Here is a 26,613-nt window from a genome sequence, read left to right as displayed (position 1 = left end):
ATAAATACGACAATAGTGAGCTTGGCTAAGGAGGCTGGGTTTGTGGAAGTTGACGAAGATGATGTTGAACAGGTTTTGGTATCCCATGACCAAGAATTGACAGATGAAGAGCGGATGCAATTGCAAGAGGAAAGGATAACAATCGAAACGGAACGCAGTAGCGAAAATGAAGTCGTCCAAGGACTGAACGTGAAGCAGTTGCGTGAGATTTTCGCTGCGATTGACAGCGCTGCAATGATTGCAGAAAAGTCTGACTTTAATTTTGAAAGGGCACATAGGTTTAGGGCAGGTTTGCAGGATGTTTTGAGTGCTTACAAAGAACTGTATGATCTAAAAATGCGCGAGGCTCAGCAGTCAAGTACACTGTCGTTTTTCAAGCCTTGCACATCAGCCACAGCAGACGACGAACCTCGACCTTCGACATCGAGGCGGGCAGAGATAGAAGATGACCTGGCTGCCCTATTGGAAATAGACTACGATGAGATGACACCCCAGATTCCTCTACCTCCCACCACCCCAACTTCCGACGACTCAGCCTAAAATACCATCCCGATTCCTGTAAGTGAAACTACACTGTACATACATTATTTCTACTTTATATAGGTTGTGTATTTTGTGTCATTTAGTATGATTTGTTATTTGGTATGATTTGGCAGCCTCATAGCTTAAAGGTTACTGGAGTGCTTCCACCGAGAGCGCATGCGTGAGATTTTCACTGCGCTAGACTGTGCTTCAGTTATTGCAAAAAGTATTTCTACTTTATATGGGCTGTGTATTTTTGTGTCATTTAGTATGATTTGTTATTTGGTGCGATTTGGCAGCCTCATAGCTTAAAGGTGCTTCCGCCGAGAGCGCATGCGTGTGATTTTTGCTGCGCTAGACAGTACTTAAATTATTGCAAAAAGTATTTCTATTTTATATAGGCTGTGTATTTATCATATCATTCCTGCTTTTACTATATGTTACTGTTATTTTAGGTTTTATGTGTTATTTGGCATGATTTGGTAGGTTATTTTTTGGGTCTGGAAACGCTCAAAAATATTTCCCATATTAATAAATGGTACTTGCTTCTTCACTTTACGACATTTCAGCTTACGAACCGTTTCATTGGAATGATCTACGTTCCGATGGCAGGGGAAACCAGTGTGGCTTCTGGCACGTTGCTACACGGCAGCCATACAGTACAGAAACATGTCCTTCAGTCCATCTTGTGCCAAGATGCCCATCATAGCTCATCCCATTTGCCTGTGTTTGATCTGTATCCCTTATACATTTTCTATCCATGAACCTGTTCAAATTGTGTTTAAATTGTTATTGTACCTGCCTCGACAACTTCTGTCAGCTTGTTCCATATACATCTGACTCTGTGAAGAAGTTGCCCCTCGGGTCCCTTTTAAATCTCTCCCTTCCCATCTTAAACCGATGTCTTCCTCTCTGAGTCCCTTTCCTTGGGAGAAAGACCAAGACCAAGGTATGGCATTCACCATATCCATAGCCCTCATGATTTTGTCCACCTCCATAAGGCTCCTCTCAGTCTCTTTGGTTCCAAGAAATAAAGTCTTAACTTGGTCAACCTTCCCCTATAGCCTCAGACCCACATTTACTGGTGTAACACCCTGTTAAGTGTTTAATTGCTGTGCTGTTGATATTTCATCTTAGCAGTTCTATAAGCAGTCTGTTCTGCTGTCAGCCTTTTTTGGGTATGGGCTGAAATAAGGGGCTTTGCTCTTCAACTTAGGAATGTGGTGTCAGCCAATCAGGATGGTGGAATTGGGAAAAGGTTCTAGAGAACGCTGGGCAGAGAGGATTTTTTTTGAGGGATACAGGTGTGGGTCGACCTCTTTTTGGTGGGAGCTGGGAGCAGACAGAAGGGAAGATGGCTGAGGATGCCGTCCCTGTTGCACAAGGTGCTTTGTGCAGATCAATGGTTTCAAAGAGGAAGGACCAATACTCCCGTGGGAGAACCCATTTGTTTGAGATGGATTTCGAGCGACATTTGGAAGGTGGTGTGTACTTTCACGCAGACTAAGGGTCCAGCACGTGAGTTAGGCAACTGCAAGATGACCTTCTACTTATGCGCGCGTTTGACTGTTTAGTTATGATGGGCCCTTTTGCTTTTTTTTCTTTAATAATGGTTAGCTTAAGTTAACATTCTTAATTATGTATTCTTTGTAATTGTATGCAGTGTACAGTCTGTTATTTCTTGGCAACGACGATGGGGTGGGGGGCGGTAAATCACACAGTATTCACACAAACAGGGGTTTGGGTGAGTGAGATATCCCAATCTCATGGGTTTAGCAGGACCAAAGTTGCATACACCCTAGACGTACGGAGCCTGAGAAAGATGGTTTCCTTGCCGTGGAGTCCAGTGGCTGTTAGCAAGGGGTCAAGAAGCTGAGTTTCCAGAGGAGCCCAGCAAAAAGGGGTTTCATTGCCGGGGCTATCATCTTAGATTGATTTCATTGAACGTAGTGTGATTGCCCTGAGAATTGATTAAGTGGGTTTGTGTTTAAGCCTGTCTTTAACTACTGTCCGGGAAAGTGATTAAGATACATGATTGTGGACAGCGCAGGGATTAAGCGCTGGTGCAATTCAGAGATATTGCCCGTATCTGATGCTTCTGTTCTGAGCGGGGTGGACACCCGCAGCCCAGATGAATAGAGACTGGTAGAGAGTTCAAAGGGGCCGGCAGCTGATATGGTGAGGTTCCTCAAGGCAGAAAATCCATTGGCCACATCAGCTAATTATCTGCAAGCTCTGAAAGATGCTTTTGGCACTGCTGGAAGTGCAGCCGATCTTAGGAAGACGTCTAAAGACACGCTCCAGGAGGAAGGAGACAAGTTGTCTGCCTACATTTTCAGGTTGGGGAAGCTGCTGCACTGTTTGTGCCACAAAGGGGGCATTCACCTGTCTGAGAGAAATTGATTGCTGGAGCAAGTTGTGAAGGGCACATTGTCACATGATTTAATTGCTCTACATATTCAAATGACCCACAAGATGTGGCATTCTCCATCTTTTACTGAATTACTCATAGAAGAGAGGAGGAAAATGCAGTGGAGGAGTGGGAGGCCTCCGTCAGTGGGGCACAGTCTTTGGTAGTAGCCTCTGGCGCTAAAGTGACCCCTGATACCACACAAACAGAATCTTGTAGGATGTCGGGAAAGATCTGAGGGCCAAGGTATTTCGGATGATATCAGTTGGTGCTGCCACCGAGCCTGACTAGGCCGATAAGAAGTCAGACCCACTGGTGGGACGTACCAAGGTAAAGGCTGCTGCTGAGCGGTGTCCTGTGACCAGGGAAGTGACCGCTGTTTTCTGTTACAACTGTGGAGAAGATGGACAGTTCAAGAGGGAGTGTGAAGGACAAGAAAATCTTAGGAAAGTAAATCAGCGGTTAAGCAAACAGAGAAGAAAAAAATTTAAAATGGAGGGACCCAGTAAAGGAATGGGCTGACATTTACATGAAACATTCCTGTCAGTGTATTAAGAGAAATGCTAAAGTATCAAACACTATTCCTGAAGGTTCAGTGGTATCAAGCTCTGCTGTATCCGTAACGGATTGAAGGTATTTATGCTGGAGCCATACTTGACACAGGTTCTCAAGTTACTTTGCTTTATAAATCCTTTTACAAGCAGTATTTGACACATTTACCTTTGACACCACTCAGTGCCCTTGACATTCGGGAGTTTGTGTTGATGAGTACCCATACGATGGTCACTCCTTGTTGAAGCTGGAGTTTTCGGAAGCAGATGTTGGAGTAACTAAGACTATTGACACACCAGCGTTGGTCTGCCCGGATCCAGTTGAAAGGGCTGGAGCTTCCATCCTAGTGGGAACAAATGCTACCGTTGTGAGAAGGCTCCTGGGAGCATGCTAGGAGAGAACTGGAGAGAACTTATTGAAAACCTTGTCCATTCACCCTGTGCTCAGAGCTGCTTTTGAGAGGCTGAAAGTTTCTCCTAAGCAGGATGATGGACAGAAACAAGGAACTGTGTGTTGCATCTAGTTTAAATCTCTCATGCTATGTCCTGGAGGAGGAGCTAGAGTGACAGGATCCCCCAAATTTGCTGGTGCGGCCAAGGAATGGAAAAGAAAATTAACTGTGAAGATGTTGGGATGCCAAGATGCATTTTCTACAGATGAGTCTGATATTGGTTACACCAGGAATGCTTGCCACACTATTGGAGCAACTGAGGACACCCCTTTCCGAGAGGTCTCGCCGGTTAGCACCAGTGGAGGGATGTTCAGCTTCACCAGCCTAAACTGACGGAAGTTAAATTGGTCATGGAGCAGGGGGATCTGAGCCGCTGAAAGACATGAGGACAAATGGGGAGGCATCCTGTAGTAGACAGGAAGGGTCACAAGAAGTGGTTGAAGCTGGAGGAGCTGAAGATGGGATACGGAGGTCTCAGAGTTCAGACACCCTTAGATAGGCTGGCTTATGATGCACTGGGGAAACAGAGTGTTGCATCCTTCCCCCAGTGAGATATATCACTACCATTCACAAATGGATTGGAGGTCCTGACACCACGAAATTCCTTTGAAAACTGTGTTGTTAATGACGGGTTGATAAGTTTCAAAGTCATGAGGACATGACTATTTTTACTACTATGCTGTTTTCTTTTGTGTGTGCCATACTCTGCCAGAGCCTCGGCGACCACTTTTTTTTCCAAGTGATTGTTTTGGAGGAAAGATTCTGTGAGTGGTCCCCCACGTCCTCTCACAGCACAGTTTTCTTTAACGAGGCCGAGTTGCAAGCTCGACACTCAACCCAGCACGGATGGAAAGCATGCCCGACTGGATTCGAACTGGGGAACCTTCGCTCCGGAGTCCGGCGCTGATGTCACTGTGCGACCAGCTATGCTGTAGATATTCCATTTCAGCAGTTCTGTAGAGCAGTCTGTTCTGCTTTCAGCCTATTTGGGTTTGAGCTGAGATAAGGGACTTTGTTGTTGACCTTAGCAATGTGGTGTCAGCCAATCAGGATGGTGGAATTGGGAGATTCTAGAGAACGATGTGTGGAGAGGTTTTTTTTGAAGGGCAATGGTGTTGGTTGAGGTCTTTTTGGCAATAACTGAGAGAAGACATGAAGGAAGATGGCTGAGGATGCTGTCCCTGTTGCACAAGGTGCTTTGTGCAGATGAATGGGTTCCAGGAGGAAGGACCAATACTTCTGTGGGAGATCCCGTTTGTTCGAGATGAATTTCGAGCGACATTTGGAAGGCGGTGTGTGTTTTCACTCAGCCGAGGGTCCAGTGCTTGAAGTAGACAACTCAAGATGAGCTCCAACTTCTGTGCACAATTGACTGTTTAGTTATGATGGACCATTTTTTGTTTCGCTTACTTTAATAACTGTTAGGTTAAGTTAACATTGTTGATTATACTTCATTGTAATTGTATGCAGTGTACGGTCTGTTATTTCTTGCCAACAGCGATTGCCTGGGGGATGGCGGGGGGGCGATGTGGTGTCAGTAAATCACACAGCATTCACACAAACCAGAGTTTAGGTGGGCAAGTCATCCCAACCTCATGGGTTTGGCGGGACCAAAGTCGTATACACCCTATACATACGGAGCATGAGAAAGGTGGTTTCTTTGCTGTGGAGTCCAGTGGCTGTTAGTGAAGGGCTATCAAGCTGCATTTACAGAGACTCCCAGTAAAAAGAGGTTTCTCTAGCAACATACTTATACATTTTTTCTGCGTTCTTCCCAGATTAATGGTGTCATTCCTATAACAATGTACCCAAATTTGTACACAATATTCCAAGTGTATCTTCATCATCTTGTCCAAACACAGTACAAGGTTCCAACACTTGTATTCAATGTGCTGACTGCTGAGGGCAGTGCTCAGAATGCTGCCTTTGGCACCCTGGTTTTCCATCTTGCCACTTTCAGGGAACTATGTACTTTTAGGTTCCTAGCATTCACTGTGAATGCCCTGCCCTGCTCTGACTTCCTGTTCACTCTGAAAGTGACATGTTCTATCTTGCTGTTATAAGACGGGTTTCCTAGCACAGTAAGATTGACTCTCAGACTCACAACTTCCCTTGTCATGGCCTGGCTCCTTATTCTCTGCCTGCACGACACTTTCTCAGTAAATGTAATCTTTATTCTGCATTTTGTTATTTACCTCAAGGCACTGCTGTAATGAATTGATCTGCATAAATGGTATGTAAGACGGGTTTTCCACTATACCTTGATATATGTGACAATAATAAACAAATTTACCAACCTGATCGGACTTTATGGTAATGGTAATCAAAAAGACAGCATCAGAAAGTGGCTTTGGGTGTGGCTCTGAAGCGAATGATCAAATATCCCTGTTTCGGGCTACTACAGTTGAAATCCAGTCAATCCCATGAGTACTTCAATAAGCAATATTGCCTTGACATGTTTTAAAAAGCTGTCGATAGTCAAAGCAGCAGACTCCAGACTGCAGAGTGGGGTCACAAGTGCAGTTTCCCTTTCAGAGAAAGGAAATTTGGAAAGCAGGTTAAGCTGCCTGTAAAATTGAAACACGGGGCCCTGAGGCCCCTACTCCCTACCATCCCGCTGGCTAATGTACAGTCTCTGGAAAATAAAATTCAAGACCTTGAGCAAGATTGCAGCATTAGAGAGGTTTCAGGGACTGCTGTGCACTTTGCTTCAAGAAACATCTCTCCCCCTGACTCTGGACACAGAGCTGCAGCCATTTTTAATCGATATTTCTTACTGTAATTTATAGTACTTACTGCACTGTACGGCTGCTGCAAAACAAGAATTTGTGACACATACAGTATCAGTGGTATTAAACCTAATTCTGGTATAAAGTAACTTGTTTGATACTGTGGTGGACTGCAAAAAGTCAACTGCGTGGGGTGGCTTTGGAATCACACATAGACCAGCCCAGGTAAAGATGTCAGTTTTCTCCCAAAAAGTGCATTAGAGAATACAGCCTAGTGTTAGAAATACTAAGCCTTGTTTTTTCTAGCTTCCAGATTATTTACTGCATTTCTGTTCCACAGTTGCTGTTCAGATTTGAACTTGGTCTCTGAATTATTAGTTCAGACCTCTTAATTACTCATCCAGTAATTTAGACTTCTGTGCTACTGTAACATGCAGTCATTTCTGAAAATGTTGAGTTACTTCTTCCTTGACCAACAGAATGTACATTTAAGTAGCTAGGAAACACAAAACCAGTACACTGGTCTCTGTCTCGGGCCAAAATTGTTCAGCAGTGCTCAGTGCAGATCTTAGTGCTCCGTTTGTTGTTAATCCAGCTAAGTTAGTGTTGTGCATTTGTTGTTGGGGAAGTCATTGCACTTGGTGTTGTGCATTGAGATCAAAGCATCCATCTGCAGCCGCTAATGCATTTTTATCCTAAATTGATTAAAAGGTACAATTTATTCTTTGCATCAAATCAAAATACAGTCCTGTGGTGAAATTACAGCACTATGCAATCCTTTTTAAGGTAATTGCCCCCTAACTTCCTGTGAGTAAGCACCTCAACCCTTCCCAAATGATGACTCATTTACAGTGTGGCACATCAGTGAGTTAGGGATGTATTTTGCATTTAGCCATTCTGTGACAATACTTTGGAACCAAGTATTGGAAATAATACAGGTCCAGTCCATTTAAATAAAAGATTTTTATGAAAGAGTAGCTTTTAGGATGTCCCAGAGCACTTTACAATTAAGGAAGTACCTTTTAAAGAGTATACACTGTTACTAACACCTGAGACCCAGCATTCACACAAACCAGACTTTAGGTCAACCCATTATTTAACCTTTACTACCTGAGATGTTAGTAATGTTGACTAAAGTTTATGTTCAAGGTAGTGCTGAGGGACTTATTTAATATTGATGAGGAATTTTGTATCTTCATATTACGTTGCTGAAGGTTTAGTGACTCATCTGAAATCTGTGATTTCAAACAATACAGCATCCACTTCAGTCCACAAATCAATCTGCGATCCTGGAGTTGAACAACTTACTGACTTGTGAGTTTGCTAGAAAAAATGCCATAACTTGCACTATAACTTGGATCTGTTTAATTTCTATTTGCAATATGTGATTGCAGATAAACTTACCTCATTTTTCTGTTTGCATTTAGAAACGTTGGATATAACCATTTTTAGAAGTCCAAAGGATGTATTATTGAATACGGACGTTACCTTGGAATGTAAAGTGACTGATTTTGGAACGCCACTTCTTGACTTATCAAATGTAGGTGTTCTGTGGTTGTATGGATCCCAAAGGAAAGAAATCTACACCTTTAATGCAGGACAAGCTGTGGCTAGACGACATGGAGCCAAAATATTTGAAACGGAATTACAGAAAGGAGATGCTTCACTTTATCTTCCAAATATCCAATTAAATGAAGCAGGAGAATACATTTGTGTTGTACTTGTCACTCCTGACAGAGCGGAAAAGAGTTCACAAATTGTGGTCTTGGGTAAGAGACTTCTAAAACATTACCTGTTGTGAACAGAGAACAGCACAGCATAGGAACAAGCCATTTGGCCCATGATGTTGTGCCAACCTAATTAAACTAGTAATTAGTTAGTAAGTTAAGTAATCCCTTCTGTCTGCACAATGTCCTTACCCCTCAACTCTCTGCACATTCATGTGTCTATCTCAGAGTTTTTTAAATGCATCTATCACATCTGCCTCTGCTACCCCCTCTGGCAGTGCATTGCAGGCACCCACTGCTCTATGTCTTTTTATTAAAAGAAAGGAAACCTGCTGCTCACGTCATCTTTAAACTTGCCTCCTGTCAGCTTTAGGCACTTTGACCCTGGGATAAAGATACTAGCTGTCTATTCTATCTTTGCCTCTCATAATCTTATAAATTTCCATCAGGTTTCCCCTCACCTTGAAACCCCAGGGAAAGCAACCCTAGTTCATTTGAATGGTTTTAATCTGAAACACCGACTGTCCATTTCCCTTCATAGATGCTGCCTGACCAAGCACGTTGTGTGTTGCTCCAAGTTTGTCCATTCTCTCCTTGTAGCACATGCTCTTTTGCTGAGGCAACATCCCACTTCTGTACCCTCTTCAAACCCTCCACTCTATTCCTATTATGGGGACAACCAGAACTGGAAGCAGTGCTCTAGATGTGGCATAAGCAGAGTTTCATAAAGCTGCAAAAGTAATTTATCAACTCTTGACCTCAATGCCTCAACTAATAAAGACAAGTGTGCCATGTACTTCCTTACCACCCTATCAACCTGTGCCGTTTTAAGAGACTGTGGCCTTGGGTCACAAAATCCCTCTGTAGATCAATGTTGTTAAAGATTCTGCCATTAAGAATGTACTATCCCTTCATATTTGAGTTCCCAAATTGTGAAACTTATTACTTAGCTGTATTAAACTCTATCTGCCATTTCTCTGCCCATATCTTTTTTTTTTAAATTTTATTTTTATTTGGATAAGGAATTCACAAATATCATGTACTTTTTTCACACATATAACCTTTTCCATTTTTTTATATGTATAAAACTACAATTATTTATACATTCTTAAGTACACATTGAGATGATATAAAAGGAAAATAAACATTTAAATAAATAATTATGTACTGTGGTAAATCTAACCTATTAGGCTAAGTAATGGAATTAGTTGTTAAGAAAAATGGTAATAATAGTTTCCATATAACCCTTCTGGACCATTTCCACTGGTCCAAAATGTTGTATATAAGCCTATGTATCAACCGTTGTAGGTGTTTATATCCTAATTTGTTCATGCTTGCTCCTGCCCGCAGACATAATTATCCAATCCCTATGTACTTACTTACTTAATTTTTTCATTTTTTATCCCTTTCCCAAATCTTTCCCTTTACTTGTGTTAATTCTCTATTTTCCAAAAGAAAACAAAAAAAACAAACATTTAGACTAGGGGTGCTTACGTTAGCAATATTACTGTGTTGATGAGAAGAGCAATATAAATCATTAGGAGAGTCATCTAAAGTCTGCTCGCATTGGGGTTATATATTCAATCCATTTATTCCAGATTTGATAAAATTTTTCTTTTTGAGTTCTCAGGGAGTAAGTCAACTTTTCCATTTTAAATATTTCCAAGATAATTTCGCACCAATCTTCTAATGTAGGTGGTATTGGATTTAGCCATTTTCTAGTGATTGATTTCTTACTTGCCGCTAAGAGGGCCTGCAGCAACTTTATATCTTCCTTCTGTTCAAGAAACAATACATGCCCCAAATAGAGCGTCTCAAAGTTCAGAGGTATCTGGGACCTAAGTACCTTAACTAGTGTTCTATGAATACCTTCCCAAAATAGACTTAATTTAGGGAAATCCCAAAAAATATGAAAATGATTTGCCTCCTTGGAGCCGCACCTTCACCAACACATCACATTTGTATCTTTATATTTTTCCTGATATGGGGTCTTGAAGTATCTTATAATGTTTTTCCAACAATGTTCTCTCCAAGTCAAAGAATTAGTCGAGGACCATTGAAAGCTGCAGATTTTCTCCCAAGCCTCCTCTGAAAGTACCAACCCCGCTTCTTTCTCCCACTTCTCTTTAATATACAGTGTATTTACATTTTTAGCATGGGAGAGTGCATTATATAATCGAGAAACTGATTTACTAGGTATTGAACTGCAAGCCGAATTCAGAATCTTGAAAAATTCTAATTCTACTGTTGATAGGTCTGCATATCTACAACTCTGGTTAACATAGTTTCGTACTTGAAGGTACCTAAAAAAGTCATTATGTTCTAGGCCATGTTTGTCCTGCAGGATTTGGAAACTTTGTAATACTCTTTTATCTATAAATGAGAGGTAGGTTGTAAGACCTTTCTTTATCCATAGCTCAAATCTTTTATCTCCTCTGTTGGGAAGGAATTTGGTATCATATGCACACCATCTAAAGAGTTTTAACATGTTATTAATTCCACATGAATTAACCACCTTCTGCCATACTTTTAATGTAAGATTTATCCAAGCGTTTTTAAATTTTTCCAACTGGGCCATCAATCCTTTGTCAGCTATTGAGGCCTGAAGAGGAAAACTGTCAACTAATCCAAATTCTATTTCCTTCCATCTAGCCTTATATTCCCTATTACACCAATATAACAGAGGGGTTATCTGTGAGGCATAAAAATAATTTCTCAGGCAAGGAAGAACCATACCTCCTCCTTCCTTCCCTAACTGTAAGGTGTTATATCGAATTCTAGGTTTCTTTCCTTGCCAAATGAAGCGGGAAATCCATTCGTCCCATTCCCTGAATTGATTATCATCCACCTCCACCGGTAAAGTACGGAAAAGATACAATAACCGAGGAAGAATATTCATTTTTATAGTATTTATCCTTGAATTTAAACTTAAAAAGGGGATAAGATTCCATCTATGCATATTTGCTTTTATCTCTGAGATTAATGGCCCATAATTTACCTGTGACAGTGTTGAAAGATCCTTCGGCAGGGTTATTCCTAAATATTTTAATGATTTAGCTTCCCACTTAAGATCGTATGTATCCTGCAATTTTTTGGATGGTGTATAATTTAGGGACATAACCTGCATTTTCTTTACATTTATTTTATAACCTGATATTTTCCCAAAGTCATCCAACAGCGTAAACAAACCTATAAATGATTTTTCTGGTTCACTCAGATAGACCAAAACATCATCTGCGAATAACGCCACTTTCTGTTCAATTCCTGCCACCTTGATACCTTTTACGATTTCGCTCTGTCTTATTAGTTGGGCAAGCGGTTCAATATATAGCGGAAAAAGGAGAGGAGAAATTGGACATCCCTGTCTAGTGCCTCTCTCTAAGATGAAGGAGTCAGAGAGGTCCCCATTTATCTTAATTCGGGCTGTAGGGCTGTCATATAGAGTCTGAATTACTTTAATAAACTTTTCTTGAAAGCCGAATCTTCCTAACACTCTGTATAGGAATGCCCAACTAACCGAATCAAAAGCTTTCTCAGCGTCCAATCCTACTACCATTGTCTCTGTCTCGTTCTTATTAACCTGTTCTAATATGTGCAGAGTTCTCCTTATGTTGTCCTGTGTTTGTCTTTGTTGAATAAATCCAGTCTGGTCTAAGTGGATTAGGCCAGGTAAAAGCTTTTCTCTGCCCATATCTATAACTGATCTATGTCCTGCCATATCCTTTGGCAATTGTCTACACTATCCATAATGCGTATAGTCTCTGCAGAATTACCGATGTACCTCTCCACTGTCTGTTAATTTATTATTTGGAGACTCTGGATCAGAAGGAATAAATAATCTTAAAACTCTCGCATGGAACTGCATTGAATGTTGAACAAGTGAATTATCTTTCAGGAGTAATAGTAAAGGGAAATCCTGTGTTTTGGAGCAATAATTGAAGGAAGGAAAGTGGTACATTTTGTTTATGTAAACATAGCAATATCTTAGACTTGGCTTTAGATATTTATGATAATACACTCCATCCTATCTGACAAGGTTGGATTTGCCTTTTAATACAGCTAAGCCAAAGGTGCTTCTATCCACACAACACATTACCATTCTGAATGGTACAGAGAAATCTGTCCGGTGTGACGCTACGGAATTTTATCCTCAGAAGCATGAAATCTTCTGGGAAAAGATATCCAGAGGGAAAACTGAGAGATTGGAAAGACATGTCTGCACTGGAGCTGCAGTTTCTAACAATGATGGAACGTTTAATGTTTCCAGTAATATTAGAATTGAACCAACTCCGAATGATGATGGTAATGTATACAAGTGTACAGTGAGACATCAGTCCCTTCCAGACGAACCTTCACAAGAGGTGAAACTCACAGTTGAAGGTATGTTCCATTATTTGAATAAGTTGGGGATACTATGTAGCAATATTTGTAACAATGTTTTTTAAAAATGTTCCACTGATTTAAATCAAAGGTTCATTGTTTGTTATTTCACCACATAAAGATATTGGCTGAGAAGTTGAGTCTTGCCTGCAAATAAACAGTAGGCTAGCACATTTTGGATTTGTAGAGACTCCTGGCGACTGGCTGTTAGTTACTTACTCATTAACTCATTTAACTGTTTGTGCCATTGCAACTGCTGATTCTTTCCATGCCTTGAGTAATTAGTTTTGACCTTTATCGTATAATTTCATTTTCTGCACACCACTGTCTATCTTTCCTGTACTTGATTTGGTTGAGTAAGAAGGGCCCTGCCCTTCTGCCTCTGTCTTCACCAGTGGGTTAGATATTCTTTCAATATGTCCCAAAAATAATTGAGGCAGGTTTGCAGGCATCGTTTTAGCCTTCTGTCCCCACCCTTACCCAGGGCTAGTTTTTAATCTTTCTATTTTAATATTCGACAGCACAACTTGCAACTGATGTCATTTGCAAATAAGTTTAGTCAAAAGTTGGGATGCTGGTAACTCTGAGCCCACCACTTATTCCAGATTATATGAAAAATAACAAAACTACAGAATGGAATTCCCAGAACATGACTTAAAGTGAAAATAAGTTGCACAATTATGGTTTCAATTTCTTGAAAATCTTTACAGGGTTTATGAATGGTGATTTATAATTTGCAAAAACTCGTAAGTGTCTCAAGATGATGAGTTTATTAGTGTGTCTAAATGCTCATATTTTTGGTTTGGTTTTCTAAGTTTCAGAGCCTGAATCAGCTTCAACAGCAGCAGTGGGAGCTGCATTTGTAGGAGGATTTGTGTTATGTTTCCTGTTTGCTGCAGGACTACTTGCTTATTGGTGGAGATTTCGAGCAGGTAATATGAAGACAGTGAAATCATTTTGGTGTGTTGCAGTTTGTGCATTGAGTCATAGAAGATGCAGCTAAGAAACTGGCCAGTTGGCTCACTGTGTCCATGCCAGCTATCAAACACTCGTTTACAAAATCCCATTTTATTTTCCCCAATTTCTCACTAGCTCCCCCCAAGTTCTACCATTCACCTACACTTGGAGAAATTCACAGATTTCATTCACCTATTGGCCTGCATATTTTTTTGGTGATGCGGAAGGAAACCAAAGCACCTGGAGAAAATTCCTGCATAATGGCCAGTGTGGAAACTCCACACAGGCAGTGCCAGAGGTTAGCATTGAACCTGGGTTGCTGGCTGTGAATTTGCATGGCTGTTCTGATTCTTTGACTGCTTCTTGTATCTCTTCCCCAAATTGGGAAGTGATGATCTTTTTGCTTTGATTACAGCTAATCTGCAGTAATTGTACTCCTCCATTGGTGTTCAACAGAAAGTCTTGCTTGGTGTTTCTCCATTGAATGGAATTTGATACTCTAGACGCAATCTCCATTTAATTTTGAATTTTTTTTAATAATTATATTTCCCTTCAAACACATTTGAATTAGGAATTGATGCACAGTTAATTTTTATGATGCAATAAATTACATCATTCAATTTTCAAAAATTCCTTTTGGATAATGTAGATTGATTTCCCCAATAAGCTTCTACCCTAGGAAACTAGTTGAATTTCCTCCAGGTTCACCTGTCATCGGGCACTGTTTTAATAGCACAATGTGGAGCACCGCTAAATGTGGCCCATTTCATGGGTTCTTATCCTTTTTTTTTTGTCAATTCATTTGCTGAATTTGCTCTTGACATGAAGTGAGCATGAAGGAACACACAGAAAACGCTGGAGGAATTCAGCAGGCTAGGCAGCATCTATAGAAAAGAGTAAATAGACAAAGTCTCAGCCCGAAACCCTTCTTCAGGATTGATGAAGGGTCTCAGCCCACAACATTGCTTGTTTACCTTTTTCCATGGATGCTGCTTGGCCTGCTGAGTTTTCCACGATTTTGTGTGTGTTGCTTGGATTATCAGCATCTGCAGATTTTCTCTTGTTTGTGAAATGCTTTATCTGCAGAGGAATTTGGGGGGTAGAGAAAAAAATATGTTCACATGTTTAAGAAATAAACTGTGCTAAGTGATAAATTTTCTAGGTTTTTCCTACCTAGATTTTTTGAAGAACCTGCTTTAAAATTCACCAACGGAAGCAATTAACAGAAATCTGAAATCAGTAATTAGATTTATCAATACACATTGATCTGATTGCATATCTGACTGTACATTGATCTGATTGTCTATCTGACTGTGCATGTATACAAAACAATCAGGTATACAATTTTAATGTTAGGGCAATATCCTCCCACATTGTCCCTCTTCATTGCTTGTACATTGTGATGGAGATACAACATAAAGATTTTTACTCCCTTGGACGTAAGAAATTAAATAAATAAATAAATAAATAGCCCTCCAGTGTTTTGGAATAAGCAAATTGTTTAATTTTTTAAAATACTCTTAATTCCACTGGAATCAATTTTTGTTCGTTTCCCTATTTTAAGCCGTAATATGCTGAATAATAATGGTACAAACTAATGGAAATTCTGACCTTGTCTGTTTACACTAGTTGTGTCTTATTTCTGTAATTCCAGAAAGGCAATAAAAACTGAGGATGCAAGAAAGTACATTTACATTGTTAAGTGTTAATTACTTATTTTGTTTTGACTAGTTCCTCCAAAAATTACTGGATGCAGTGAATATCAAGTTTTGAAACATCTTGAAGAAAGCGTAGTCACTTGGATGGTTAGCTCATTTCGACCTTATGAGATTACAATCATGATTTACGCAAAGAGGAAGCAGAACGATAAATGTCAGCTTCTGAATTGGAGCAACAAAGATGGGAAAAAAAACTGCTGTCAGTATGTATCAACAAATGGACCGGATTGTAATGAAACAAAAATCCTCATTCAGTCAGATGACAAAGATGCATCCTTTAAACCACAGATTTCTGAATTCAAAATTAACACACGAAAGATTTGTAGTGTAGAAGTCAGTGTCGGAATATATCCAGATATTTCTCAGGATGATGGGGCTGAGTTAAGTATCGAAGTTCAACATCAAGCACTTAAAGAGCCTATAACTAAGACACTGACACTAGATGTTAAAGGAGGTAAATTGCAAACATTTTCTTTAATTATTAATTGCTGTCTTTTGTGGTTCCATTTTGAATGTCTTTCATTAACATATATGGTATTTGACATTGACGTGGATACACAAAATTCTGGAGGAACTCAGCAGGTCAGGCAGCAACTATGGTGAAGAGTACTGACGGGTCATGGCCCAAAACGTCAGCTGTTTTGCCTTCCGTAGATATTGCCTGACCTGCTGAGCTTCTCCAGCGTTTTGCATGTTTTGCTCAAGATTTCCAGCACCAGTAGAATCTCTTATGTCAATGATGTGGATAGTTATGTTGAATACAGTTCTTCATCAGGTGGACACAGTCATTAAGCATTTAAAACAATTCAGTATTTTTTTCTTTCTTTGCATTTCAGTTTGTGAGATTAATTTTTCATTTTCTCTTTTTTAAGTGCCACCTAAGGTTTTAAATATTTTGATGCCACCTCTCATCAAAGACAAGGAACCTGTGGCTTTGTCTTGTTCAGTCAGTGGATTTAAACCAAGACCATTAAGTATTATATGGCAACAAAAGAGAAAGAATAAAGATTTGGAAGAACTTGTCCGGTTGCAGCTGGACAATACGACAAACAAACACGATGACAACAGGATGAATTTGAAGGCAAAGCATTACATCAGTGAAGTGGGGCATGAAGACAAAACTTACAGCATTGCTAGTGTATTAGTTATTGTGCCAAATATACAGCAAGACCAGAACTCGCAGTGCTTATGTAGCATACTGCACCACTCCACTAACGACAAGCAAGAGAAAGAAATAGCCCTAAGAATTACAGGTATACTATTATCCAAGCCTTGCAACAAGAAAGGATCCAGATTGCTTATTTCATTTGGAGGCTCCTCTGATGAATGCATTGTCTTGATGCCATATTTCTCTTACTGTTACAAGGTAGTAATAATGTTACAAGGGAAAATAATTGATGTAATTTAAGAATATAGCAAGCTAAGTCAATAGGGTAGGATTGTACTGAAATTAATAAATTAAGTAATTATATTTTATGTCTTTTTCCAAAGTTTACAAAGCTATAAGTAATTACGTATGGAAAGCGCAATATCTAGTCCCCCACTTTTGAAAATCTGCTCATGTTTAAAACCTTGTTTTCTTTTCCAGCTCCTCCAGAACTAGGCACTATAAAGTGTGAAGCAGAAAAACTAATTGCAGAAGTGCCTGTGAATTTAAGCTGTCAAATAAGTGCATTTTACCCCAGAGATATCACAGTTAAATGGCTCAAAGATGGCTCAGAAATTCAACAAAATTCTGAAGTTAATGATGCAGTGATTGGACAGGATGAACTCTATCATTTCACAGCTAAATTGCAGATTGTTCTTAGCAGCGCTGACACTGAGACAAAATACACATGCCAAATAGCACATGAGAGCTTATCAAGGCCAACAGAGACTCACTGGGTAGCTGGTGAAGTGAGTAAGTAACACTTCTTTTGTTTCTGAACTTGTTTTTTCTACAATCAATTTGAAATTCATAAAGGATGGATGCCTAATGATAACTGTTGGTACTAGGACATACCTTGTAATTTTTTGGCATCCATTTACTAAGACAGCAAGCTAAGTGTCACAAATCCTACAGGCTAATTGTATTACTGCAAAGGAAGGTGAACATGGTGGATTTGATTGAACAGAGAATTCCTTAGAAAATGAAAGTAAATTAAAATGGGTGAATTCATTGATTTGTAGGTAAAGAAATAAAAGTTAATACATAGATATAGTTAAGAGGAAAAAGTATAAAACTTTAAATTGCTATTGATTGTAAAAACTAAAACTATTTGAACAAAACTAGCCGCCTTATGACTATACTTTTCAAGGATGTTTGACAGTATTTCACGCAATTAAAGGATAAAGGATAGTTTAAAGAACTCTCCTGAATGATTCTTTTTTTTAATTAAAATGTTAGCATTCTAACAAAAGACAGATTCAAATAACCAGTGCTTCTAACTACTAAATGAAATATATAAACAATGTAAAATGACTGTCCTGATGATGAAAGCTAATTCCTTAACAAGAGAATAATGAGCAATCAACAACAGCTGAGAACCCACAAGAAAGCAGTGAGATCCAGTAATTAGAAATAAAATAATAATCCAAATCAGGAAAGACATGACAATAGCTTTTTTTTTCATTGCTTTTAATAGTTTTCAGTCTTTAACTACTTACTAAGAAATGCTTGTCAGTTTTGGTTTAAATTGTAATGTTCTTTAAGTTGCATATTTGGTTTAAAGTATTTTTCTTCCTTTTTTATGTCTAGTTTCATTGCCAAAGATCTCAGAAATTAAGGCAGATCCATCTTGCCCTGAAATAGGAAAGCCTTTAAAACTTTCCTGCACGGCTTATGGATTTTATCCAGAAGGAAATCAGATATTCTGGTTCAAAGATGATAGTAAAATTGAAGATGCATCACAAGCAGGAATAGTCACTGAAGAAAGTACAAAGGATTCCAGTGGTTTGTATTCACGATCATCCCATTGGACATTTAACCCAACTGCTCGTGATCATGGGAAAGAGTTCAAGATGCAAATCCTTCATTCTGAAACTTCAAGCAAGCCTGTCACATCCAGTTACTCTCTGCAATTAAGAGGTAAATACCCATTCTAACCAAGTCTGCAGTCACATTGTACCATAAGAAGCAGGCTAAGCCATTTGGCTTCTCATGGCTGCTTTTCTATTCAATAAGATCATGCCAGGCTTTGTTTTTTTTATTGCAGAGTTATATCTCTGTACTGGCCCCACAGACTTTATTTTCCAATATCTTTCAATTTCTGCCTTGAAGATGGCTTCATAGTTTCCTCACAGCTCTGAATGATGAATTTTTTTCTCCTATCCAAACTGTTAAGACACTGATGTTGTTGTTGTTCGCCCTTCGTAGTCGAAGATCACCATGGCTTCAAAGTGAAATGGGAGATTGGTACTGTGGATCCGGAGGAGACTGATGAGGCCAATCCGGGCCCTGAAGGCTCGCCCACATGTGGGACACAAGTGGGTGGGTGCTGTCGTGGCAGTGGATGCTGCTCGGGCCTTGCGCACAGCGCGCTGTCGTTGCGCCTCGATGATGCGCCTGACTTCAGCTGCACGGGCTCCTGTGGTGATCTTGCTGCGCCAAGCTGGACGGTCGAGGGCAAGCGTCTCCCACGTGTTGATGTTGACACCCAGGCCTTTGAGGGACGCTTTGAGGCAGTCTTTGTAACGTTTCTTCTGCCCCCTGACTGAGCGCTTGCCCTGACACAGTTCTCCGTACAGCAGCTGCTTAGGAATCGGCTGTCTGGCATTCTGACCGCATGTCCAGCCCACCTGGCTTGGACTTTCAGCAGGAGGGTGTAGACGCTGCAGAGCCCAGCTCGTATCAGGATTTCCGTGTTGGGGACTTTGTCCTGCCACCTGATGTGGAGGAGTCTGCGGAGACAGCTCAGGTGAAAGTGGTTGAGCTGTTTGGCGTGTCTGATGTAGACAGTCCAGGTCCCGCTGACGTAAAGGAGGGTGGTAAGGACCACTGCACAGTAGACCTTCAGCTTGGTGGTAAGGCTGAGTCCTCTCCGCTCCCAGACATTCTCATGGAGTCTCCCAAAGGCGGTGCTGGCTTTGGCAATCCTGTTGTTGACCTCAGCGTCTATGTTCACTGCGCGAGAGAGTATGCTGCCCAGGTAGGTGAAGTTGTCGCTGCCTGGAGGTTCTGGCCCTTCACTGTGATGCGCGGCTCCTGGTATGGCTTTCCTGGGGCAGTCTGGTACATAACTTCGGTCTTTTTGGTGCTGATAGTGAGACCGAAGTTGTCGCAGGCTTGTGAGAAGCAGTCCATTTCACGCTGCATCTCCTGCTCTGTGCTGGCGTTGAGTGTGCAGTCATCAGCAAACAAGAAGTCTCTGATGACAGTCTCTTGCACCTTTGTAACTGCCTGCAGGCGCCTAAGGTTGAACAACCTGCCATCAGTCCTGTACCTGATGTGGATTCCTTCTTCGTAGTTACGGAAGGCATCGGTCAGCATGGCAGAGAATACCATACTGAACAGAGTCGGGGCAAGAACGCAGCCTTGTTTGACGCCATTTGTCACTGGGAAGGCCTCCGACTCATCGCCGTCATCCAGAACTTTCACCATCATACCGTCGTGGAACTGCCGGACGATTGGATGAACTTGCTGGGGCAGCCAAACTTCTCCATGATCTTCCACAATCCTTCTCTGCTGACCGTATCAAAAGCCTTGGTTAGATCGACAAAGGTCACGAAGAGGTCGCTGTGTTGCTCCTGGCATTTTTCCTGGAGTTGGCGCGCAGCAAAGATCATGTCCGCAGTCCCACGTTCTGCACGGAAGCCGCACTGGCTTTCTGGGAGCAGACCTTGCTCAAGATGTTGAAGAAGGCGGTTGAGCAGGACGCAGGCCAGAATCTTCCCTGCAGTGGACAAGAGGGAGATGCCTCGGTGGTTGTCGCAAGACTGGCGGTTGCCTTTCCTCTTGTAGATGTGGACTATGCTGGCATCTTTCAGCTGTTGCGGGACCTGTCCCTTTTTCCACGTGGACAGGAAGAGTACAGTCAGCTTTTGCATCATGACAGGGCCTCCTGCTTTGTATACCTCAGCAGGGATTGCATCGGGTCCTGGCGTTTTGCCACAGGAGAGTTGCTTCACTGCCTTCCTGACTTCACCTACTGTGGGAAGGGTGTCAAGACTCTTGTCAATCTCTACCTGGGGCAGGCGGGCAATGGTCTCGTCGTTGATGTCGGCAGGGCGATTAAGGACGTTGTTAAAGTGCTCAGCCCATCGATCCAGAATCTGCTTCTTCTCTGTCAGCAGCTGCGTCTCATCTGCGTTGAGGAGGGGTGAGGAGCCGGAGGACTGGGGTCCGTATACAGCCTTAAGCGCATCGTAGAAGCGCTTTATGTCGTGGCTGTCTGCGTAGCCCTGGATTTCATCGGCCTTCTTGCTGAACCAGCTGTCCTGCATCTCGCTAAGTTTTTTCTGCACCTTTCTTCATGCATTGGTAAAGGCACCTTTCTTGGCTAGCAATGTGGGGTCGTTCTGATGCGCTCTGTAATGTTGATGTTTCTCCATTAGTAGTGCCCGTATTTCTTCATCATTCTCATCGAACCAGTCTTGGTTTCTTCGGGTTGCTGGTCCGAGATGTTCGAGGGCGGTAGTGTAGACAGCATCTCTGAAGGTCGTCCACTGTTCCTCAACGCTGGTCCCATCATCCTGTGGTGTGTCTGGCAGTCTGCCTTCAAGGTCATCGACGAATTCTTCTGCAACCCTGGTGCTTTTCAGCTTGGAGACATTCAGCCTCTTTGCAGTCTTATGCCCTTGGGGTCTTCTCATGGGCAGAATGCGAAGCCTGAACTTGGACACAATGAGGCGGTGGTCGGTCCAGCAGTCGGCACCACACATGGCTCTCATCACTCTGACATCCATCCTGTCCCTCTTCCTGGTGATGATGTAGTCAATCAGATGCCAGTGCTTCGAGCGTGGGTGCATCCATGACGTCTTCTTATGGGTGGGTAAGCGGAACAGGGTGTTGGTGATGACAAGGTCATGTGTGGCACACGTCTTGAGGAGCAGAAGGTCGTTGTTATTACACTTGCCAGTGCCGTGTCTTCCAACGATCCCTTCCCAGGTTTGGTAGTCTGTCTCTACTCTGGCATTGAAGTCCCCGAGAAGGATGAGCTTCTCTGACTGTGGGATTGCTGAGATGAGGGCGTCAGGTCCTTCATAGAACTTGTCTTTAATGTCATCTGGGTTGGTTATGGTGGGAGCTTAGGCACTAATCAGCGAAGCACTCTTCTTGTTTGCAAGTGGGAGCTGAAGTGTCATAAGGCGGTCGTTGATGCTCTCTGGGTGCTTGGTGAGTTTACGGGCGAGGTTAGAATTGATGACAAATCCCACGCCTGCTTCTCGTCGTTCAGCGCTGCTGCGACCGCTCCAGAAGAACGTGTATCCACCACTACGTTCTGTCAGCTGGCCCTTGTCTGCTAGGTGCGTTTCACTGAGAGCTGCTATGTCCACGTTGTAGTGAGCTAGCTCTTTTGCAACCAGTGCAGTTCTTCTCTCTGGTCTGTCTGCCTTGATGTTATCTCGCAGAGTTCTCACGTTTCATGTGCCAAGGTTGAGCACCATCACTTTCTTCTTCACTGTTGTAGGTCGACCGCTATGAGGGATCCCCACCAGCCGCGGTAAGCTGGCCAGGGTGAAGTGAAGCAGACTATGTTTGAGGCACCCTTTCTAGCCCCTTCCTCCATGGAGGTGAGCAGAGCGATCCTAAAGAGGGCTGCTCAGACACCCAGGGGGCTGCCGAACTCAACTGCTGCTTCGGTCCAGTAGAGAGCGACCATATGCCCTGGGCCGCCTGTGTGCAGGTTTGTGACTACAGCTTCCAGTGTATCCGTACCTGCTGCTTCGCCACTCCCCCATCGCCACAGGACTTTAGGTTGTGCGTTGGGTTTGAAGTCATGACTTGCGCTTGACTTCGATTAAAGTGAGGGAGAGTTGCGCAGGTCGTCAGCCTCACTCTCTCGTCCCGGCCCATCTGGACCCAGCGGCAAGACATAGTCGAGACGGCTGGAGATAGGTCAGGATGCAATGGATGGCCAGCAGTGTTCTGTGTGTCTCACTGTGCCCTCTTAGCGCTGCACGACGCATTGCTGAAAATCGCCTTTATGCCCGTTGAACCAGTGATGGTTTCTTCCGCGCAGTCCGCCGAATCCAGGCTTCACACACTAGGTAGACAAGCCCTGAGTGTTGTGGGTCTACGGCGGTTCTTGCGGCATGCTCGCAAGCCTCCCTACCCATTGTTGGGCATCCTCATCCGCCTTTGCAGCCGTTGGGAGATGTCTCCTCTTCCGCCTGCTCCGCCGTTGGGATGGTCACCTTATGTACAGATACTCTGCAAGTGCAAGGATCTAGTACACCAGTTGCAGGATTTGCAGTCATCTTGCAGATGAAAGAAAATTTTTTCTTCCAACGAACACAATTCTCCTGAACTTCCTGTCTGGATGAAAGTTGGGTGAAATCGCCTCCATCCAGAAGGCGGATCTTACAGAAAAGCACACCGTTGACGAAGGGAACGGCGGCCAACTCCTCCAGGTTGAAGCTCGTCTGGAACTTGAATTTCTTCTTTTTCATTATGAAAGCCATGGGCGGACGGTGTTTTCCCATGGTCCACTTTCTCTCCCACCACCCCCCCCCCCACCCCAGAGGCGTCCCGTTACCCAGTCACGGTCCGAGAAATTGGCAAGCCGAAGGAATGAGACGGGGGAGAGGCGCGTTGGTCAAAAAGCGAGCGGCAGAGGCCGTGAAGGCTGGAGCCCGGGTCTGCGAGACTGGAACGAAAATCAGGTGCGGTTACCCAGGGGTCGGCGCTGGGCCCACAGTGGTCTTCCTGGAAGCAGGGCATCAGCACAGAGCAGGGCTGACATCGTCACCAGGCAGCGAACCGGCGCTCTGCCCACACCACAGAGGCCTCCGACGGCCGGCAACTACTCTGCCTGCGGTGCAGGCGCTGAGTGTGGGAGGACGGCTCTGAGAGTAAAGCAAGTGGAAAGGAGGCTTAAGACACTGATACCTTGTTCTCGGTATATCAGTCAGTTGAAACATCAACTGCACATTAATCCTTGTCCAAACAGATAAGAGGTTTGTACATTTCAATGAGATTGACACTCTGTATTCTGATAAGACCACCAGTACATCATTTGCTGCTATCCCACAGAGCATAGCATCTTGGCCACAGTTACATATAGTGAGTGCCTAGAACTGGCATCTCAGTGAGAATAGCACTGTGATCGCCTCAGTGCACAGATCGGGTGCAGAGGAAGCCATGGAGACAGTGTGCAGACTGTGCCTCTGATGGCTGGCACCGGAAAGTGTTGGATCAAGTAAGGTAACTAACCAGTGCAATGGTGCAGGGCTTGGGTGTAGCCCATTGCTGGGGAGTAACAGAGGCTGGTAATGTTACAGATTTTCAGAAATAAAAGGACTAGAACACAATGTTCCCTCTAATTTGTAATGGCTATTCTGTTGAAAAATCTTGCGCGCTGCAATTTTTTTGCCCAGTGACATCAGCAAGGAATTTTTAAGTGGAAGTAAACCTGAAGCTATTCAAAGGATAGTAAGCTGCCAAGTCTTGTTTGTTATTTATTGTTTAAAAGAAATAAAATAATACACATCAGTGAGTCAGAAACCAGAAAAGGGAATGTGATTATGTACGATGGTGAAATATACTTAACTTACCAACGAGGTAGAGGGTGACAATAATTTGTGCACAGTTAAAATTCCTTTTTGCATTTGTAGCAAATGATTATTGCTGGAATGTATGATTAATAACAAAGCAGTGAAGCTCTAATACGCCCGATGTCACTGAGAAAATTTCTCAATCATTGTGGAAAGGCTTTCTCTCAGCTGATGCTTTCTGCTGCAGAACAGCAGTTTAACGGGGTGGGGAAGGATGGGTGTGGGAGGGGGTATCGCTGATGTTTAACAGCTGTGTGATCAGATTTGATGAAAAATCCTCGGTGTGAAATGTGTAATTTTTAACTGGCACAGTTGGTGAAATGATTGGAACAATACTTTTACAGGAGGAGTTTAAATATCATAAAGAGTTGTAAGTATTGTGTAAAATGTTGGGGCCAGTTAGCATGCAAATAAGTAATTATGGTACTGGACATGTTTTACTTGAAATCCGTTATTGGGTCAAAGTAGAATTTTATATTGCAGATGAGACAAGCATTAGTATTTGGAATAGTGAACTTGAGCTGTTGTATACAAGCTGCCATTCCATTTCAACGCTCTGTCAGTCTGCTGCCTTCATTCGGTGGGTGCCCATATCCAATAAATTTCAACGCAGTTCTTTACATGATGACAAAATACACACAAAGAGCAAAATACAGATCTGATTAAGCTTTACAAAATTGAATTTTTTCTGTTACTTGTATGCCTCCTGATCATATGAATAAAGGTCAATGAGATGCTCATTTCCAGATAGGTCGGCAGGTTATGGCGAACGATAAGTAGTTGTAGAAGGGTCATGTGCTTATCCTTTCTGCTCAGTCAGTGGCCCACTCTTCAAGTATTCTAAGATGGACTGGATTTCCATGGACGATTCTGGTACCAGCTTCCATGGCTGAACATGCATGTATACCCTTCTGGAATCAATTTTAAAACAAAATCACTTTCCTTTTCTTCCATGAAGTAATGAATTCTGACTCTGGTGTCAAGAATCATTCCCAGCATGCTTACCAAACGTTTGTCTTTCAAACATATGTGACTTCTGCATTAACAAACAAACTCCTTTATCACTGTATGTTTCAGCTCTAGTGAATGGGAGGTAGGGAAGGAGTCTGGTTCAGACTTTAACTACTGACTTAGAAATGCGTGTCAGTTTTGGTTTAAATTGTAATGTTCTTTAAGTTGCATATTTGGTTTAACCTATTTTTCTTCCTTTTTTATGTGTAGTTTCATTGCCAAAGATCTCAGAAATTAAGGCGGATCCACCTTGCCCTGAAATAGGAAAGCCTGTAACACTTTCCTGCACGGCTTATGGATTTTTTCCAGAAGGAAATCATATATTCTGGTTCAAAGATAATAATAAAATTCAAGATGCCTCACAAGCAGGAATAGTCACTGAAGAAAGTACAGTGGATTCCAGTGGTTTTTACTCACGATCAGCCCATTGGACATTTAAACCAACTGTTCGTGATCATGGGAAAGAGTTCAAGATGCAATTCCTTCATTCTGAAACTTCAACCAAGCCTGTCACATCCAGTTACTGTCTGCAATTAAGAGGTGAATACCATTCTAACCAAGTCTGCAATCACATTGTACCATAAGAAGCAGGCTAAGCCATTTGGCTTCTCATGGCTGCTTTTCTAATCAATAAGATCATGCCAGGCTTTGTTTTTTTTATTGCAGAGTTATATCGCTGTACTGGCCCCACAGACTTTATTTTCCAATAGCTTTCAAATTCTGCCTTGAAGGTGGCTTCATAGTTTCCTCACAGCTCTGAATGATGATTTTTTTTCTCATATCCAAACTGTTAAGACACTGATACCTTGTTCTCGGTATATCAGCCAATTGAAACATCAACTACACATTAATCCCTGTCCAGACATATAAGGGTTTTGTACATTTCAATGAGATTGACACTCTGTATTCTGATAAGACCACCAGTACATCATTTGCTGCTATCCCACAGAGCATAGCATCTTGGCCACAGTTACATATAGTGAGTACCTAGAACTGGCATCTCAGTGAGGATAGCACTGTGATCGCCTCAGTGCACAGATCGGGTGCAGAGGAAGCCATGGAGACAGTGTGCAGACTGTGCCTCTGATGGCTGGCACTGGAAAGTGTTGGATCAAGTAAGGTAACTAACCAGTGCAATGGTGCAGGGCTTGGGTGTAGCCCATTGCTGGGGAGTAACAGAGGCTGGTAATGTTACAGATTTTCAGAAATAAAAGGACTAGAACACAATGTTCCCTCTAATTTGTAATGGCTATTCTGTTGAAAAATCTTGCGCGGTGCAATTTTTTTGCCCAGTGACATCAGCAAGGAATTTTTAAGTGGAAGTAAACCTGAAGCTATTCAAAGGATAGTAAGCTGCCAAGTCTTGTTTGTTATTTATTGTTTAAAAGAAATAAAATAATACACATCAGTGAGTCAGAAACCAGAAAAGGGAATGTGATTATGTACGATTGTGAAATATACT

At 42.2% G+C, this 26,613-nt stretch overlaps 2 protein-coding genes across 2 annotated transcripts in view; both read left to right on the top strand.

Moving 5' to 3' along the window:
• The first annotated feature begins 5,199 nt into the window (after positions 1-5,199).
• On the top strand, positions 5,200-15,393 carry LOC140204682 (natural cytotoxicity triggering receptor 3 ligand 1-like). Its single transcript, XM_072271373.1, has 5 exons — positions 5,200-5,227; positions 8,092-8,433; positions 12,451-12,771; positions 13,587-13,703; positions 15,383-15,393. The coding sequence occupies exons 1-5, from the start codon at positions 5,200-5,202 to the stop codon at positions 15,391-15,393; spliced, it is 819 nt and encodes a 272-aa protein (XP_072127474.1).
• A 1,162-nt stretch (positions 15,394-16,555) lies between these two features.
• The window catches only part of LOC140204681 (vascular cell adhesion protein 1-like), a 35,368-nt gene continuing 25,310 nt past the window's right edge, over positions 16,556-26,613 (top strand). The window contains exons 1-5 of the mRNA XM_072271372.1: positions 16,556-16,573; positions 16,612-16,699; positions 17,035-17,346; positions 18,184-18,513; positions 25,362-25,691. Of these exons, the coding sequence (XP_072127473.1) occupies positions 16,556-16,573; positions 16,612-16,699; positions 17,035-17,346; positions 18,184-18,513; positions 25,362-25,691 (1,078 nt within the window). The remainder of the gene's footprint in view (positions 16,574-16,611; positions 16,700-17,034; positions 17,347-18,183; positions 18,514-25,361; positions 25,692-26,613) is intronic.

Source organism: Mobula birostris, chromosome 11, assembly GCF_030028105.1.
Source record: "Mobula birostris isolate sMobBir1 chromosome 11, sMobBir1.hap1, whole genome shotgun sequence".
NCBI classification, from domain to species: domain Eukaryota; kingdom Metazoa; phylum Chordata; class Chondrichthyes; order Myliobatiformes; family Myliobatidae; genus Mobula; species Mobula birostris.
This window is presented reverse-complemented; position numbering and strand designations above follow the sequence as displayed.

What these genes read in the sequence shown, in the direction of transcription:
- LOC140204682 (XM_072271373.1), top strand. Translation starts at nt 5,200, where the DNA reads ATGAATTTCGAGCGACATTTGGAAGGCG. An exon ending in CGAGCGACATTTGGAAGGCG is followed by an intron (nt 5,228 to 8,091) that starts GTGTGTGTTTTC and finishes GTTTGCATTTAG; the next exon opens with AAACGTTGGATATAACCATT. An exon ending in TTCACAAATTGTGGTCTTGG is followed by an intron (nt 8,434 to 12,450) that starts GTAAGAGACTTC and finishes CTTTTAATACAG; the next exon opens with CTAAGCCAAAGGTGCTTCTA.